Source organism: Aquarana catesbeiana, linkage group LG11, assembly GCF_042186555.1.
Source record: "Aquarana catesbeiana isolate 2022-GZ linkage group LG11, ASM4218655v1, whole genome shotgun sequence".
NCBI lineage: Eukaryota > Metazoa > Chordata > Amphibia > Anura > Ranidae > Aquarana > Aquarana catesbeiana.
The window spans coordinates 173,958,803-173,976,100 of NC_133334.1; the positions used below are offsets into that span (position 1 = coordinate 173,958,803).

At 42.1% G+C, this 17,298-nt stretch overlaps 1 protein-coding gene across 1 annotated transcript in view; it reads left to right on the plus strand.

The window, feature by feature from the left end:
• MEN1 (menin 1) overlaps window positions 1-17,298 on the plus strand; it is a 560,267-nt gene that overhangs the window by 334,891 nt on the left and 208,078 nt on the right. The window contains exon 5 of the mRNA XM_073605053.1: window positions 4,774-4,814. Coding sequence (XP_073461154.1) covers window positions 4,774-4,814 — 41 coding nt within the window. The remainder of the gene's footprint in view (window positions 1-4,773; window positions 4,815-17,298) is intronic.

Genomic DNA, 17,298 nt, shown 5'->3' on the forward strand with positions numbered 1-17,298 from the left:
ACGTCCCTTCAGTCACATTATCAGAAGGGGAGCGGCTTCAACACCTGCCTGCTCGCTGCCTCGCTCAGCCTCAGTCACACGCCAGCCGCCCGCTCCGGCACGGCGGCATGATTACTCGCTCACCCGCCGGCTCAGGGCTCACCTGCTTGTATGTTCTCGGGGGGTGCAATTGCCCCGTTGCCCCCCCCCCCCGGATCCGCCCCTGCTCCAAAGCACTATGTCCTATAGCTGTCTCTTGCTCCGTAGCTCTGTTATCAGCCTGATAACTTCTCACGCATTCTCCGAGATGGGAGATAGAAGAAATGTGTCGGGGAGGTTGCTATAAGTAGATTAGTAGTCAGCTTGCCTTCTAAGAGCAGACCTCTGCACATTCCTTTCTTCCTTTGCCTATGAGGAGAGGAGGTGTGTGCCTTTCCTCCAATCAGCTGTCTTGGCTGTATACCAATAATCCACTCCCAGCTGCTGACCAGGAAGAGTAAAACTTTAACATCAAGAGCATTTTCTAAAAGATATATACAAATGAAGACAGCAGATATACATGTAAAACTTATATAGGGAGATTTGTTTAATCTCTGTTTATCATCTGAGGCTGTTCAATTCACTGGGTATATGTGAGGGTTTACATCCACTATGAGACCCCTTTCACTGGAGCGTTTTGCAGGCACTATAGCGTTAAAAATAGCGCCTGCAAAACGCCCTAAAACAGCTGCTCCATGCCCTCCAGTGTGAAAGCCTGAGGGTTTTCACACTGGAGTGATGCGCTGGCAGGGCGTCAGAAAAAGTCCTGCCAGCAGCTTCTTTGGAGCGGTGAACTCACCGCTGGTCCCCATTGAAACGCTCCGGCGGCGTTTTGCGGCCGGATTTAACCCCTTTTCGGCCACTAGCAGGGGGTTAAAACCGCCCCGCTAGCGGCCGAATAGTGCCGCTAAAATTACGGTACGTCAGCAGTGTGAAAGGGGTCTTAGCAATGACTTTTTTCTGGGCACTCTTCCACGAAGCCCCACTCTGTAAAGTGTATGGCTTAAAGTGGTTGTATGGACAGATAAACCCATCTCTGCTGTGAATTTTTTGTTTTTGTTGCATCTTTGATTAATGCCCTTCTTGCCCATACTGAGTTTTAGTGGGCAACTTTCTCTTGTTAGGCTTGTAGTGGTGCTGTATTTTTCCATTTTAATAAAATGGATTTAATGATGTTCCATTGAATGTTTAATGTTTGGGATGTCTACTCCACAGCTCTGTCTCTGACCTGTTTATAGAGTTCCTTAGTCTTTGTTGCTTTGCAAAAAAACATGTATTTCAGGCTGTAATTCAGCGGGGGAAGAATAATATAACAAATCTATTTTTGTTACAATCTTGTGAGCTGCTACTATTAATCATCAGGAATCGTTATCGTGATTTTTTTCCCCGTTGTGATCTTGATAAGTGTTTCACGTTTCTTGCTATGCAAAGAATTCTCTCTGCTCTTCTGAAGCCACAGCCCTCAAAAGAAAGGAAGATAAAAAACGGGCAGTCTGCCAAGAATCAGAGCATTCTTTAGCAGTTGAACAAAGTCTAAACATTGTAACATTTTGTCAATGGAATAGACTTTCTGTGTAAATGAATTAAGTTTAACCACTTAAACACAAAACCTTTTTCTGACATTTGTTGGTTTCAAGTTAAAATCATTTTTTTTTGCTAGAAAATGACTTAGAACCCCCCAAACATATATATATATATATATATATATATATATATATATATATATATATATATATATATATATATATATTTTTTAGTAGAGAACCTAGAGAATAAAATGGTGGTTGTTGCAATATTTTATGTCACACTGTATTTTCCAAAAAAAATATTTAATTAAAAAAAAAAATAACCAGTAAAGTTAGCCCACTTTTTTTTGTATTTGTTTTTGTCGCGAGAATCGTGAGAGAATCGTGATCTTTTTATTCTAAGCAAAAAAAAATGTGATTCTCAATTGTACAGCTCTAGCTGCTATGTGCAAAAAAATATGTATGCAAAAAATAATATATATATGCAAAAGATAATATTAGTAAATAGTTGCCAGCACCCCAACACACTTCCTTTTTAAAATGTGTATAACAATCAATTATCTCAATGCTGTAGTGTCCTAAAAATAAATATTCACCTGTTATCAGCCTAACTTCTGACAAGTTCTCCGACATATGATATAAAACCAGACGGAGTTTTGTGTTGTGAAGGATTCTATAAATAGATTAGCAGAGTGCTGAACTATTCAACGAACAGTTCTGTAAGTCTCTACCTATGAGGAGAGGGGATGTGTGCCTTTCCTCCAATCAGCTGTCTTGGCTGTATGCCCAGGCTTCACTGCAGTGCTGAACAGGAATAGAAAATCTCCTCATACGATCTGCACTTTCTAAATAGTATATTTTTTTAATTTTTATTTCAGGTACTTATATAGCGCTGTCAATTTACGCAGCGCTTTACATATACATTGTACCTTCACATCAGTCCCTACCCTCAAGGAGCTTACAATCTAAGGTCCCTAACTCACATTCATACTAGGGATCATTTAGACAGGATCCAATTAACCTACCAGCATGTCTTTTGGAGTGTGGGAGGAAACCTGCAAACTCCAGGCAGGTAGTGACGTGGTTGGGATTTGAACCTATATAAAGCTGAAGACAGCAGAAATGCATGTAAAACGTATGTAGGGAGATTTGTTTCATTCCTTTGTATCATCTGAGGCTGTTCACTTCACTGGGTATATGTGAGGGCTTACATCCTCTTTAAAAACACTTTTTATTCCATCACACGCTAGTAACAATACTCACTTTATAACCATCACAATAAAGCCTTGCATGGTGAAAGCAGTTAAAGGGGGCTTGCAGGTTCTGATAAGCCTGCTGCCTGCAGACCACCCCCACAGCCCAGGGTTGCCGGGGAGAGGCCCTTGTCCCTATCAACATGGGGACAAGGTGCTTTGGGGAGGGGGGGCAGAGCACCCACCCCCCCCATGTTGAGGGCATGTGGTCGGGTATGGTTCAGGAGGGGGGTCGCTCACTTGTCCCCCCCCTTTTCTCCTGGCCTGCCAGGCTGCATGCTTTAATGAGGGTCCAGTGGGGACTTTGGGGGGGGGGACCCCACGCCAAAATAAAAAAATGATGTGAGATCACCCCCAAAGGGCCTGGTATATACTGGGATGGGACCCCCTTTTTTTTTTTATTTCTTTTTCGCATTGCGGGCAGAAGCTTGCAGCCATGAGGTACATTTAAATGCATTTTTTTTCTTTAGAAATGCCATTTTTGCTGAAGCATGTTCTATACATGGTACAGATGTGCCACTTTACAGGCAGACTATAGGGGGCCCCTAGGCACTATATTTAAAGGAATTTTTCATTTTTATTGTCACTTTAAGCATTATTAAAATCACTGCTCCTTTAAAAACAATTTTTTTTTTTTAAAGTGCATTGATACATGTCCCCCAGGGCAGTACCCAGGCCCCCATATCCTTTTTATGGCTAATAACTTGCATATAAGCATTCAACATTGAGGCCTTTTGATTTTTAAAGTTCGGGTGTGTAGAGTGCGGTGTTCGGGTCCAAACTTTTTGCAGTCAGTGCAGTCCCAACCGGGCCCGCCAGTGCTGCCAATCTGTTCCTACCACTGCTGCCAATCAGTTCTGCAAATCAATGCCCATATGTGCCTCCTCATCAGTGTCACCTATCAGTGCCGCCTATCAATGCCCACCAGTTCCGCCTCATCAGTGCAGCCTATCAGTGCAGCCTCATCATCCATGAAGGAGAAAAATGACCTGTTTGCAAAATTTGATAAACTATGAAAAAAATTTTTTTTTCACAATTTTCGGTCTTTGTTTATTTAGCACGAAATAAATAACCCAGTGGTGATTAAATATCACCAAATGAAAGTTCTATTTGTGTGAAAAAAATGATAACATTTTTGTTTGGGTACAGTGTTGCATTTGTCATTCAAAATGTGACAACACTAAAAACTGAAAATTGGCCTGGGCAGGAAGGGGGTATAAGTGCCCAGTAGACAAGTGTCTAGTAAACACATTCAGAGGTTCCAAGTCTGTGTGGTCTCCCACTGTCCTACAGTATAGCCAGTCTGCAAAGGTATACATTTCTGTCTATAAGGAGAGAAAATTGGCACTTGCCAAGCTTTTCTGGTTACCAACCTTTTTCAAATCACTGTTTTTATACTTTCTAAGCTTTTTTGTGTTAGTGACAACCTCAGTTCTGCAGTTCTTTTTGAATTGAAAGCCTAAAATGTGAATATACACTTTAAAATTATTTTAAATAAATTACAGGAAATAACTTTTTCGAGCACTTTTTACTAACTGTTGAGAGTAAAATCACTGATGTAAGTTTAAAGTAGAACTATAGGCAAGACTTTTTTCTTTCATCCTGGATAGAGTAAGGGAGGGTCATAACCCCTGTCAGTTTATTTTTTTCTTTTTGGGGAGATTTCCCTTCACTTCCTGTCCCATTGCCAAAAAGTGAAGTGAGGAAATCCCTGCAAATTAAGGGAATCCCTTGGGATTCCCCCAGGTCACTAGAACTAGTGTCCCCATTGGAAGATTTCCCCTGTTACTTTTTAATAAAAACTGGCGTGTTTTAATCTATCTCCACTCTGTCCAAAACTAAAAAAAAAAGTTTTGCCTTTAGTTGTACTTTAGGCTTGATATTTCTATTCCAAAAATGTGTTCCTTCTGCCAGTTATCTGCTAGCGGAATGTGATTTGAATCTTTGTATACTTAAGATTTGTTTTGTAATTGTAGAGTTTGCTTTGGGTTCTTTATGACGGAGGACACTTGGACAAGTGAGTATTTCTGAGCAGTTGTTTTTTTTTTTTTTTAAGCTTTTTTAAGTTTTAACCCTCAACAGTTGTTTATGATTCCATCAGATGATATGATATACAGTATAGTACAATATATGTTAAAGTATAAGTTTTAACTTCTTATAAGAAAAAATAAGATGTAAACTACAAATTGTGCAGCATATTTTATGATAATAAAAACAAAAACATACAAAAATAAAAACAAAGATGCATTTACTAATTACCAATCATTTAAAGGGACATGCAGCAACCTGAAGGCGGAACTCCAGACTAGCTTAACCGCTTGCCGACCAGCCGGCGTCATACTGCGGCAGGTTGGCACGGCTGCGTGAATCGGCGTAGGTGTAGGTCGGCCGCTTTAGGAGCTCTAGGGGGCGCGTGCGTGCCCGTGGCGCGACGCCAGAGCCGATGCGCATGGCGATGTCTGCTGGCGACCCGTGATCGCTCCTCAGAGAGCCAGAACAGGGATCTCAATGTAAACAGACAGATCCCTGTTCTGACAGGGGAGTGGAGAGAGATCTGCTGTTCCTAGTGATCAGGAACAGCGATCTCTCTCCTTCAGTCACTACACTCCCCCCACAGTTAGAAACACCTCCCTAGGGAACATTTAACCCCTTGATCACCCCCTAGTGTTAACCCCTTTCCTGTCACTGACATTTATACAGTAATAGGTGGCTATTTTTAGCTCTGATCGCTGTATAAATGTCAATGGTCCCACAAAAGTGTCCAGCGCAATGCCGCAGTACTGCTAAAAATTTCTGATCACCGCCATTACTAGTAAAAAATTTTTTATAATAAAAATGCCATAAATCTATCCCCTGTTTTTTGTAGACGCTATAACTTTTGCGCAAACCAATCAATTTATGCTTATTGCGATATATTTTTTTTTTTTTAAACAAAAATATGTAGAATACATATTGGCCTAAACTGGTGAAGAATTTTTTTTTTTTTTTTTCGGGGATATTTATTATAGCAAAAAGTGAAAAAAAAATTTTGTCGCTCTTTTTTTGTTTATAGCGTAGAAAATAAAAACCGCAGAGGTGATCAAATACCACCAAAAGAAAGCTCCATTTGTGGGAAAAAAAGGGCATAAATTTTGTTTGTGTACAACATCGCATGACTGCGCAATTGTCAGTTAAAGCGACGCAGTGCTGTATCACAAAAAATGGCCTGGTCATTAAACGGACCTTCAATAATTTCTTCGACTTTCCATCTATTAAATCTTCTGCCTTTGTTGTTTTAACTTTGGATAGTAAAACATTTTTTCTTTATCGTACATCACGGGACACAGAGCACCATAATAATGACTATGTGGGTTATACGCTTACCTTTAGGTGATAGGACACTGGCAACCAATAGTAAGACGGTTCCTCCCATATAACCCCTCCTATACCGGAAGTACCTCTTTTTGTTCGCCAGTGTCTTGAAGGTGATGGTCATGGCTGTTGAAGCTCTTCAAATTTCTTCAAAGATGTCCCACTGAGGACGTTATAATAGGATCCATTCGGATGGCTTAACAAAAGCTAAAGTGGATGGTACCCGAACCTCGGTTCAAGAACGAGGTGTTGCTTGTAATGTGTCCTATATAGGCGCTGGACCCCTGTTAAATTGGTATTCCTGGTCAATCTTGCCCAAGGAAACCAGAAAGGGTGCTTTACAGGTCCAGGTGTGGACCCCAAAAAATGGGGGACCCGGTCCTTGATGGTCTTTAGAGGTGCTACCCTCCGTGATGGGGGAAGATTGGGCCTGGTAAGACAGGCCCTGTTGCTTGGGATGGTGAGTACTCCCTTTGGGAATTTTTTATATATATATTTCCCTCTGAAACCTGCTGGTAAACCTTAAACATGTGTCTGGGATACAGATGGGCGGTATGGCGCGCTTTTGGCGGGCGTGCGCGAGTGTGCCCATGCGCGCCGGCAGCGTGTGTGCGCGCCCCTGGTGTGCGTGCCGCTGCTGTGCGTGTCATGGATGCGCCGCGTGCATCAGGACGGCGCATGCGCCATGCGGTGGGCATGCCGCTGATGCGCACGCTCACTCTCAGGCTGAGGCCTTATAGGATTGGAGCTCCTGGCATGCACATGGACAGCACAGAGCGGTAGTGGGCACCTGAGTCTGGAGGTCTTGGACACAGTTGTGACAGGTTGAAGGCTGGTTGTAGTTTGTGGGGAGTGCTCCTTTTCTTCCTCGTGTGTAAGCAATGTTTTCCAGAAAACGAGGGATAGGGAACAAGGCAAGCACAGGGGTAAGAGTACCTCCTTCAAAAACAGGAGACCAACCCCATGCTGATGCAGCCTCAGTTTCTCCCGAAAGACCTGCGGCATCTGGCCTGGCTGAGCCAAAGGATGATTTGGCATCTGCCTTAGCGGGCCTTGAGGGCAAAATAGCTGGCATGATTGCCTCTGCAACACAGGGGGGAGGAAGCGTAATAGATTTCCCTCCCCTGAGCCTGGGCCAAGTGGAGAGTCACTAGAGCACCAGGGCTCTTATAGCCAGATGGGTCCAGGTGATCTGGAACCAGAATGGGCGGAGGATTTGGAAGAGGTGGTCATAAAAGACCGGGAGGAAGGAGAGGCTGAAGAATCCTCCGGCTCGGAAGAGCCAATTTCAGCCTCCCATTCCCAAAAACTGTTTATCCAATCTCTAATTGAGATGGTACGAATTGGGTTTAAGTTACCCCCGGTTCAGGAATCTGCTCTACTTTGAGATCTTTGCGACCTCAGCAGATTTCCCAAGCGTTCCCTTTGCATCCGTTACTGGACCAGGTGGTTTACGCGGACTGGGAGCACCCTGACAGGATATACTTACCTCCAAAAAGGTTTTCTATCCTATATCCTATGGAGGAGAAGTTCAGGAAGAAATGGGGGACACCTTTGGTGGACGCTGCCATATCTTCAGTGAATAAAAGTTTAACCTGTCCAGTGGATAATGCCCAGGTATTTAAGGATCTGGCTGATAAAAAGCTAGAGTCCTTATTAAAAGCCTCCTTTTTGGTGGCTGGTGCAGCAGTTCAGCCAGCAGTTGCAGCTATTGGGATTTGCCAATCCCTAAAAGATCGCTTTAAAAAGTTGGTAAGGAACCTACCTTGCCAGGAGGAATCTGGCCGAGGAATTGTCGGAGATTCCTCATGCCTTATGTTTTGCAGTAGACGCATTGAAGGACTCAATCCAACAGATGTCTCGTTTTGCGTTACTGTCAATCCATATGCACAGAGTCTTGTGGCTAAAGAACTGGTCTGCTGAGACGCCATGTAAAAGGCTACTCGCAGCTTTTCCATTCCATGGAGAGCGCTTGTTTGGCGAGGATCTGGATAAATATATCCAAAAGATCTCTAGAGGAAAGAGTACCCTACTCCCTATTAAAAAAAAAAAAAAAAAAAAAAGGGGGAAGCAACCCTCTTATAAAATTCCCAATGCTCCAGGACCTAGTGCAGCCGTCTGGGTTTAAAAGACCCCAGGGTCAGAAGAAACCCTGGACCCGAAAGCCACCCAAGCCCAACTTCAAGTCTACCTTGTGAAGGGGCCCCCCCCGCTCTCACGGGTGGGGGGCAGGCTTCGGCTGTTTGGAGATGCCTGGGAAGAACTGGTTCCAGACAGATGGGTCATTTCCACTGTAAAAGATGGTTACAGAATAGAGTTCCGGGAAATCCCCCCAAACCAGATTCTGTACTCAAGGGTTCCCTCGGATCCAGAGAAAAGATGATACCTATTCCTAGCTTTACAGCATCTGCTGATGCAGGGAGTAATTGTAAAGGTTCCGCACGAGGAGAAATTCAAGGGGTTTTACTCAAACCTATTCACCGTGCCGAAGCCAAATTGGGAAGTAAGGCCCATTTTGGACCTCAAGGCTCTCCACCTCTTTGTAGACGTCCGATCCTTCCGTATGGAGTCGGTTCGTTCAATAATAAAATCCCTGAGAAGGGGAGACTAGCGTCCATAGATATCAAGGTCATGTGCCGATCTTCGGTCCACATCAAAGGTTCCTACGCTTCGCAGTAGAGTGCAGTCATTTCCAGTTCGTGGCATTGCCATTTGGTCTGGCCACAGCCCCCAGGGTTTTCACAAAGATTCTGGCCCCAGTATTGGCTTCCCTAAGGTCTCAGAAGGTCTCCGTAGTAGGATATCTGGATGATCTTCTCCTAAGAGATTGCTCTCGTCCCATACTGGTTCAAAACGTGTCAAGAACAGTATGGTTTTTACAACGCCTAGGTTGGATTCTAAATGTGGACAAGTCAGCTCTTTGTCCGACCCAGGCCTTGGTGTATCTGTGTCTGGTCTTAGACACCGCCCAAGAAAAGGTGTTTCTGCCCCCCTTAAAGGTCGTCTCCATAGTGGAACTCGTCCAGAAGGTGAAAAAAGAACTAACACCTTCTATTCGGCTGTGCATGAGGTTACTGGGCAAGATGGTATCGTCCTTCAACACAGTGCCATATGCACAGTTCCACTCCAGAGTGTTCCAGAACAGTATTCTAAGAGCCTGGGACAAGTCGTCTCGAACCTTGGATCAACCTATGGTTCTATCTCCACAGGTACTATGGAACCTCTCTTGGTGGTTAAAAACCAGCAATTTGAGAAAAGGGAAATCTTTCCCACCAGTAGCCTGGAAAGTTTTAACTACAGACGCCAGTCTTCTCGGCTGGGGAGCAGTCCTAGAGGAGGCGTCTGTCCAGGGAATCTGGTCCCAGACAGAAAGGACCCTGCCCATCAATCTATTGGAGATTCGGGCAGCTCGTCTGGCTCTGCAATTCTGGACATCCAGATTGCGGGGTCTGCCTGTCAGAGTCCAGTCCGACAACTCCAGGGTAGTGGCATATATCAACCACGAGGGAGGTACCAGGAGTTGGGCAACCCAAAGAGAAGTAAATCATATATTGACTTGAGCAGAAAAACATGTACCGTTTCTTTCGCCAGTGTTTATCCCGGGGGTGGACAACTGGCAGGCAGATTTCCTAAGTCGCCAGAAGTTGTTGCCAGGGGAATGGTCCCAGCATCCCGAGGTTTTTCTACAGATCTGCTAACACTGGGGGACCCCAGATGTGGATCTGCTGGCATCCAGATTCAATGCCAAGCTGGACAGGTTTGTATCCAGGACCAAGGATCCACTTGCTGTCAGGACAGACGCATTAGTAGTTCCTTGGGATCAGTATTCTCTGATATATGCCTTCCCTCTGATCCAAATCCTGCCGCACTTATTACGCAGAATACAAGAGGAACAAAAGCCAGTGATCCTAGTGGCCCCGGAGATCCTGGTACTCAGAGATTGTGAAGTTGGCAGTAGGGGACCCATTGGTCCTTCCATGCCGTCCAATATTCCATCCTTCTTTACAGTTTCTGAATTGATGGCTTGGCTATTGAGACCAGACTATTGAAAGACCGTGGTATTATGGGTTCAGTCTTGTCTACTTTGATAAACGCTAGAAAGTCAGTTTCTAGAGCTATCTATTATAGAGTCTGGAAGTCATACATTTCTTGGTGTGAGAAAAGGAAATGGAAACCTCGTAGGTACACGATTGGAAGAGTTCTTGCCTTTCTTCAAGCAGGAGTAGACTTGCAGCTGGCCTTAGGGACAATTAAAGGACAGATTTCGGCCTTATCGTCTTTTTTCCAAAGACCAATTGCATCCCATTCTTTGGTGCGAACCTTTGTCAAGGGAGTAACACACCTGAGGCCGCCGGTTAAACCACCTTTATGTCCCTGGGAACTAAATTTGGTACTGTCAGCCTTACAGAGTCAACCGTTTGAACCTATTAGGCATATTCCTTTTGTTCTATTGACCAGAAAATCAGGTTTTTTTTTGGTGGCTAGAACATTGGCTAGAAGGGTGTCAGAATTGGTCGCCCTTTCTTGAAAAGAACCTTTTTTGATTCTTCATCAGGACAGAGTGGTCATGCGCCCTTGTCCGGATTTTCTACCGAAGGTGGTTTCCAAATTTCATTTGAATCCGAATATTATTTTACCTTCCTTTTTTCCAAACCCTAAGACTAGGGAGAAAAGATCGCTTCACTCACTGGATGTGGTGAGGGCAATCAAAGTTTACTTGAAAATGTCAGCTCCCTTTCAGAAGACTGACTGTTTTTTTGTCTTGCCAGAAGGTCCTAGGAGAGGACAGCCGACAACAAGTTCAACTATATCCAGGTGGATTCGCCAGACTATTATCCAGGCGTATGGTTTAAAGCGCAGGGTTCCACCTTGGGATTTAAAAGCACACTCCACTAGAGGTATTAGTGCATCATGGGCAGTACGCTAACAGGTGTCTATGGCTCAGGTTTGCAAAGCGGCCGCTTGGTCCTCAGTTCATACGTTCACCAGGTTTTACCAGATGGATGTTAGCTCTCAAAGGGAGACTGTTTTTGGCCACAGCGTGTTGCAGGCAGCTTTCTCAGGCCCGTTGGGGTTTAGGAGTAAAGGTAAGCGTATAACCCACATAGTCATTATTATGGTGCTCTGTGTCCCATGATGTACTCCAAGAAATGGATTTTACAGGTAAGCTGTTTTAAAAATCCGTTTTTTTTCTGCCAGTAAATACCTTATACAGCCCACTTCCTGTTTCTTGTCTGGTAAAAAGCCTAGGCTTATGACATCATGCTGTTGTGAGTGTGGTATGGAATAATAAATATGGGGAATTTTAATAAATAGAATTGAGTGTTTTGGCGAATGGTAAATTATAAATAAAAAGGTAGTGTCTGAATATAAGTACAGTGGATTTATAGTGCCTCCAGCCAGTTACGGTAATTAATTAAAAAAAATTTGAACTTTGTTCAGACAATCGGTAACATACCACAAAATGTCCTGAGTTTGTTAATCTATGGGGAATTCTTGCCAATGTATAAATATCTCCCAATTAAATTAATAAGTAAATACATTTTATTAATTTACAAGTATAATCATACAACTTCATACAAAAACTGAATTTCTGGTGATTAATATTTAATACACATTACCAAAGACATAAAATGCAACAATAAAATCATTTTCCTTAATATTTGACAAATAACCCTAGGGTAGACCCAATCGACTATGTTAAAAAGGGTGTGATTAACCGCACCTTAAATTCAAAAATACAATATCTCTAGCCGCTCGGAACACAATTTTCTGACTTTCTCCAGCCAGAAGAAAGTCAAAATATGTCTTGCGGAGCCAACAGTTAGATATTATCAATTTGAAAGAAGTCTTAATTTAACAGGGCTACCAGATTGGATTGGGCAATAAATCATTTCCCTGGGACCACAATAGCCAAATTAGTTGCAATAGAGGTTGATCTTAATTTCACCCACACACGGCAAGACAAATAATGTGGGACAATTATTAAATACTAAACTACCCTTCACACAGTACTTGATGAGATTAAAATATAAACAGTAAAATATGGTTCCTATAATTTTGAGAAGAAAAAGTTGATCAGTATCTCACCACTGTGTAAAGGAAAGGATGTATATTTGATTCGCCCTAACAGCAATGTCCAACGAGATGGGGAGTGGTCACTTATTACCAAGCTTGTGTTCGTCCAGCGAGTGTATGTCAGCGTGTGGATCTTTGGTCCTTGGTCTCTTGAATCATGTGTGTCTCTTTTTCTAGGGTGCAATGTAATTGTTAGATGGTTACCTCCCTCTCCTCATGTTTACCATCTTGTGATTGGTTGGTTCCAAATATGGGAGGTAACTGCCCTAATTCTTACTTGCCCATCTGTGATCATGGTAAAAGTGTAATCAGAATATGATGTCTAGTATTAATATAAAATTATTTTAATATGTTTCATGTTAAGATAATATGGTGATTGCTTGCCTTCATGTCCGGTTGTCCACTGTCCACATCTCGTGTATTTTGCTGGCTATAAGAATTTTAAACAACTATATTGAGATTGACAGAGATCTATGGAATCAAAAAACACAACCTTTTAACCATTAAAGACTGGCATCAAGCCTTTGTCCAATATGTGGATGACTCCATTATACATTGATTCTTACAAAATGCAACATAGTAAATTTATATATATATATATATATATATATATATATATATATATATATATATATATATATATATATATATATATATATATATATATATATATAATTTTTTTTTTTTTTTTTTTTTTTTTTTACTCTTTGTTATATTGCAGCCATTTGCTAAAATCATTTAAGTTCATTGTTTTCCTCATTAATGTACACACGGCACCCCATATTGACAAAAAAACACAGAATTGTTGACATTTTTGCAGATTTATTAAAAATGAAAAACTGAAATATCACATGGTCCTAAGTATTTAGACCCTTTGCTCAGTATTTAGTAGAAGCACCCTTTTGATCTAATACAGCCATGAGTCTTTTTGGGAAAGATGCAACAAGTTTTTCACACCTGGATTTGGGGATCCTCTGCCATTCCTGCTTGCACCTCCTCAAAGCCACTCCTTCGATATTTTAGTTGTGTGCTTAGGGTCATTGTCTTGTTGGAAGGTAAACCTTCGGCCCAGTCTGAGGTCCTGAGCACTCTGGAGAAGGTTTTCTTCCAGGATATCCCTGTACTTGGCTGCATTCATCTTTCCTTCGATTGCAACCAGTCGTCCTGTCCCTGCAGCTGACCCCCCCCACACACACAGCGAATGATGCTGCCACCACCATGCTTCACTGTTGGGACTGTATTGGACAGGTGATGAGCAGTGCCTGGTTTTCTCCACACATACCGCTTAGAATTAAGGCCAAAAAGTTCTATCTTGGTCTCATGAGACCAGAGAATCTTATTTCTCACCATCTTGGAGTCCTTCAGGTGTTTTTTTTTTAGTAAACTCCATGCGGGCTTTCATGTGTCTTGCACTGAGGAGAGGCTTCCATCGGGCCACTCTGCCATAAGGCCCCAACTGGTGGAGGGCTGCAGTGATGGTTGACTTTCTACAACATTCTCCCATCTCCCGACTGCATCTCTGGAGCTCAGCCACAGTGATCTTTGGTTTCTTCTTTACCTCTCTCACCAAGGCTCTTCTCCCCCGATAAATCAGTTTGGCCGGACGGCCAGCTCCAGGAAGGGTTCTGGCTGTCCTAAACATCTTCCATTTAAGGATTATAGAGGCCACTGTGCTCTTAGGAACTCAAGTGCAGCATGAAATTCTTTTGTAACCTTGGCCAGATCTGTGCCTTGCCACAATTCTGTATCTGAGCTCTTTAGGCAGTTCATTTAACCTCATGATTCTCATTTGCTCTGACATGCACTGTGAGCTGTAAGGTCTTATATAGAATGGTGTGTGGCTTTCCTAATCAAGTCCAATCAGTATAATCAAACACAGCTGGACTCAAATGAAGGTGTAGAACCATCTCAAGGATGACCAGAAGAAATGGACAGCACCTGAGTTAAATATATGAGTGTCACAGCAAGGGGTCTGAATACTTAGGACCATGTGATATTTCAGTTTTTCTTTTTTAATAAATCTGCAAAAATGTCAAAATTCTTTGTTTTTCTGTCAATATGGGGTGCTCTGTGTACATTGAGGAAAAAAATGAACTTAAATGATTTTAGCAAATGGCTGCAAAATAACAAAGAGTAAAAAATTTAAGGGGGTCTGAATACTTTCCGTCCCCACCGTGTGTGTGTATATATATATATATATATATATATATATATATATCTCTATATATATATATCTATATATATATATATATATATAGATATAGATATATATATATATATATATATATATATATATATATATATATATATATATATATATATATAGATATATATATCTATATCTAGATATATATAGATATATCTATATATATCTAGATATAGATATATATATATAGAGAGCGAGAGAGAGAGATAGATACACTCGGTTCTGTTTCAACTTGTGAATGGTGTCCTTCTGGTGTGTAATTAACTGAGTGTCTCTGTCATTGTCTGGGGCCCGTTAAATCAACGATATTGAAAAGGTAACCTTTTTCTTGAAACAATGGGGCTTGTTTGACATGGACTTTCTTTAATCAAAGGCCTTGATATCCCGGTCTCTTAAAATACCAGTTTGAACATTGTCAGTTGTTTTTGTGTAAAGTGACACCATTGTTCAGGTTATTCTGTTTCAACATAAGGCTTGTATATTGACCTTAATCCTCCACTCAACCTGAAAAGAAGGGAACACTTGAGAAAAGGAAGTGGCTGCACACCCAGAATAATTCAGAAAAGGAGGAAGGGGTTTTCTAGGCAGCAAGCAACGTATAGGGGTGACACTCAATTTAAAAAGAATAATTTTTATTGAAACATTTGACAATAGAGTAAAAAACATGAGTTGTGGTACAGGAGATATTTAAAAGCGCAGGAGCGCATGTAAAACTACACACAATTATACAAATAGTCAAGCGCTTGGATAGTCCTGACCCATGTCGACCCCATCGGGTCTTCAGAGGATATGTATGCGCTGTAGAAAAAGTTTACATGCATAAAAATTGTATCAATGCAAATATGCAAAATTATGTATAATAGGTATAAAGATGCAAAAACAATTTGAGGCATAGTTACCAATCACATGTGTATAGCCATTTCTCCTGAATCTGAAACTTTCAAAAGACCTCCACCATCCGGCCCCAGCCCCAATCCACCCGGCCTGCCAGCACCCCAAGGGAAAAGGCCGAGCACAACTGCGCAACTTACGGTGGATTGCCCTGTGGTTGGCAAGGGGCGTGTGGGCTAGCAGCACCTGCGACCTGGACATCAAGCAATGACACTAATTAGTGCTTATAAGGGAATATAATGGTGATTTAATTCTAAATATGTATGCTTTAGTTGGTTAAATGATAATGATCATAATATTAACCAAGTTTAGGCTGATATGCCTAATTGTCACAGCAAATAAAATTATATATGCTTGATGGTCAAAAATAATGGCATGTATCCAAGTATACCCAGGAAAAGAAAGCAAAAATGGTGTGGGTAAGAAAGGAAGAAAAAAGAGAAAAAGGGGGATATGGGGGGGGGTGGAACACATATCGACCTGTGGGGAATGGGTGGGAAGGAAGGGAGGGGATGGAAGGGAAAGGGAAAAAAAATTTCAGGGGAAAAGACAGGGAAGGGAAAGAAGTGGGGGGAAAACACCTGAGGAAGAAGAAAGAGGGGGAAACAACAAGGAGAGGAAAAAAGAGAAAATCAAGAGAGGGAAAGAAAGGGAAAAGGCAAGACGTGATCAGAAAGAAAAGAAAGAGGGAAATTTAAAAAATGTATGTGCAAGGTGAATGCTGCTGGAAGTGGAAGTGAACTCAAACCAAAACAAAAAAGAAGTGCATAGTGAACGGAGTAGTGAAATGAAACCAACACGAATGAAGAAATGATAGGGACGTGAGTGAAGAGAAAAGGTGAGGGGTGAAATAGCCAAGTGAAAAGTGAAGATAAAAGAGTGAAAGGGTAAATAGGTGACAAATTGATGACTGCAGTGCAAAGGAAACGAGATGCCAAAAAGAGGTGAGTACAACCCAAGGTTATTTACCTGGGAAATGCAAAAAACTATGAGCAACACACCAATAAGGAGAAGTCCTTTGGGGTTGCACAAAGTATATGTGTTGTAAGCAAAAAAGTGCCAGATCTAAAATACAATTGTTAAAAGTATTTAGTTACTATCAGATATTAAAAGAAATGTATAAAGTATGAAGAAATAATGAAGTTACCTATCACAGAGGTGCCCCTGTATGGATGGACTTCCTGCTGGAGCAGTGGGGATCAAATGAGGGATCCCACAAGGAACTGCTCACATTAAGTACCAAAGATTGGACACCAATTATTGCTGACAAGGGCCGCAGGTGCATGTCAGCCACCCCCACCTTACTTACCTATACAGGGACAGTGCTGACAATGTCAGCACTCTACGTGTAGTTCAACCGACGTTCCGGAAGACCAGCTGTCCTGGCATCGCCTTCATTTCTGCCGCAAATGCGTGGTGACGTCACGTGCACAGACACGGTGCCCGGAAGGATCCGGGATGCCGCTGGCAGGGGAGGTCACGTCCAAGAGGGTCCAGCCCTCTAAAGGACGCGTGAATAGGTGCAGGGCCCTACGCCTGTCTCCCCCTGCCAGGAAGAAACACAGTGGCAGGGCCAACTTTCCCAAAAGGAGGTGGCGAGGCCAGGAACCCGGTTCGGTACCTAGATGGGGGGGAAGATGAAAGTCACAAAACAAAAATGAATTAACAAATATAAAAACCTGAATATTTTTTTGCCATTTTTTATCCGAGGACAGAAAATGTAGACATCTGCAGCAACCCACAGTCTATTTGTATAGAGTGGACGTTTCTTAGAGCTGAGAGCTATTTGGAATATATTCAAAGAGTCCATAGATTGTCTTCACCATAGTCTATTCATAGTGCAAGATGAAAATGTGTTAATATTACATATCATCAAAAATGGATACAATGGAGGAAATAAAAGTATCCAAAATAGAAACACATTTGTATACAACTACATGGGGAGAGAGATAAAGTATAGATACAACCAAACAAA